Source organism: Vigna radiata, chromosome 9 (assembly GCF_000741045.1).
Source record: "Vigna radiata var. radiata cultivar VC1973A chromosome 9, Vradiata_ver6, whole genome shotgun sequence".
Lineage (NCBI taxonomy): Eukaryota > Viridiplantae > Streptophyta > Magnoliopsida > Fabales > Fabaceae > Vigna > Vigna radiata.
The window spans coordinates 6,072,670-6,074,958 of NC_028359.1; the positions used below are offsets into that span (position 1 = coordinate 6,072,670).

At 26.1% G+C, this 2,289-nt stretch overlaps 1 protein-coding gene across 1 annotated transcript; it reads left to right on the forward strand.

Annotated features, from left to right (window-relative positions):
• Positions 1–1,167: 1,167 nt before the first annotated feature.
• On the forward strand, positions 1,168–1,846 carry LOC106773925 (dihydroneopterin aldolase 2-like). Its single transcript, XM_014660692.2, has 2 exons — positions 1,168–1,438; positions 1,517–1,846. Exons 1-2 carry the CDS (start codon positions 1,221–1,223, stop codon positions 1,716–1,718), a joined length of 420 nt encoding a protein of 139 aa, XP_014516178.2. The 5' UTR covers positions 1,168–1,220; the 3' UTR covers positions 1,719–1,846.
• Positions 1,847–2,289: the final 443 nt, after the last annotated feature.

The window sequence follows — 2,289 nt, forward strand, 5'->3', positions numbered from 1 at the left end:
AAAAAAAAATTGGAGGACAAGTTACCTCTAAGCCTTCTAAACTTTGTTATTAAATTCACTTCTCTTAATTCTATTGTCATGGGTTACATAATTTGAAAGTTGAAAATTATATTTTTTATTACTCTTTTGTTATTAATTCAATTTAGATTTTGATAAAAAAAAAAACTCAATTTAGTGTATTTTTTATTTTCTTTTATAAAAACAACAAAAGTTCTGTGTCACGACTGATATTGTTATACTTAATCATCATGCACTTAATGTATTGTTAATCTTAGAACGTGGAAGTGTCATAATACTTCAAATAATGAAAAAAGAAAAAATATTTAAATTATGTTAAAGTTTTGATTCTAAATTATGTAAGACTATTAATAGTGAAAGGAACAAGTATAATTTCATTTGAATTTTTGTTATATCAATTAATTGCATCATTAAATATTTCACTTCACAGTATGTGAGTAAATATTTAATTATTCAATTAATAAATAGTAAATATGAATACAATCCAAATAGAATTATACATATTAATAATTTTTTTTCAATTGTATTAAATACAAAACTAGATAATCCCTATTAATGAAAAAGATATAATAAATAAATTTTAAATATAGAGACTAAAATATAAATATGCAATTATATAAGTAACCAAATAACTAGACTTGTATTTATTTAGTCTCATACATAAAGAATTCACTGACCCTCTATTCCTATCAGAATTCATCGAACTGAAAGAGTAAATTTTGAAGTCCTATACTATATTTAAAGGAAAATGATATTTTAACACTATTTTTTGACACTATTTTGACACTGTACACGTGTCAAAATGTGGTTAGACGATTTCAAATTAAAAAAACAAACTTTGATTTTTTTCTTCTAAATATACTCCTACCTTAACTTTTTTAATTTGAAATCGTCCAATCACATTTAACGCATGTGCAATGTCAAAATAGTGTCAAAAAATGATGTTAAAATATCATTTTTTGTATTTAAAACATATCATTTAAATACTCTTTCGTACACATAAATTAAATAATAAATAAATATTGATTATATATTCAAGAAACTTAATCATTCATACATAGGTCGGCTGATTGGAACGTGCAGTATTATAAAATTCAGCAAGCAATCTTGTTTGGATATGATATGATTTAAAAAAGCAATGGAGTCATCATTTTATTTTCAAATGTTTCTTTCTTTATTTAACGTATTTATTATATCTTTACATGGCATTGTGTTTAGCAGAAATGGAGTCTGATACAATGATATGGGGAGACAAACTCTTACTGAGAGGATTGTCGTTCCATGGTTTTCATGGAGCATTACCTGAAGAGAGGAAATTAGGTCAAAAGTTCGTGGTAGACATTGATGCATGGATGGATCTCAAACCAGCTGGCAAATCTGACAACTTATCAGATACTGTTAATTACGCAGATATATATGAGTGAGTGTGACCAACGAAATTTTCATCATTTCAATCACTGCATAAACATCTGATATATTGTTGTGATTGATGATTCAGTATAGCTAAGGAAATTGTTGAAGGTTCAGCTCAGAATCTCTTGGAATCGGTAGCTGAAAAAATTGCAGTGATGACTCTGACAGATCATGAACAAATATCTGCTGTTCGTGTGAAGATTGAAAAGCCTCATGTGGCAGTTCATGGTCCACTTGATTATTTAGGTGTTGAGATATTTCGACGCAGATCTCATTTCTCAAAGTAGAACTTTCATCTTCTTTTCTTATATGCTACAAGTCTAAGTCTTATTATTCCAATACTTTTATACTATTTAGGATATTAATAATGTTTTTTCAGTTTCCTTATTAATATAATACTGTCTTTTTTTGTTGTTATCATTGGATAATGATATTTTGACAATACTTTTTGACAATCTTTTTTATAACAGGACACGTGTCATTATTTTATTGATTTATTTGAATTTATATTTAAAAAATATTTAAAACGGACTAATCACAAGCTGTCGCGTATGGGTTGTCAAAAAGTTATTAAAAAAGTATTGTTAAAAAAAGTTTTTCCGTTATCATTTGATTAATTTAAGATTCGATATAGTTAATTTAACTATCGAGCAATGAGTTTCCTGAATAATTTCTCAGAGGCTATTCTCGCACATTCGTATATTTCATTCTGCATCTCATGTATTTGAGAAAAATCTATTTACTCTTATATTTAATAATTTTTTCACAATAAGACATCTATCACTATTTTATTGGTTTGTTTGAATTTATTTTAAAAAAATATTTAAACGGATTAATCATAAACTGTGACGTATACAT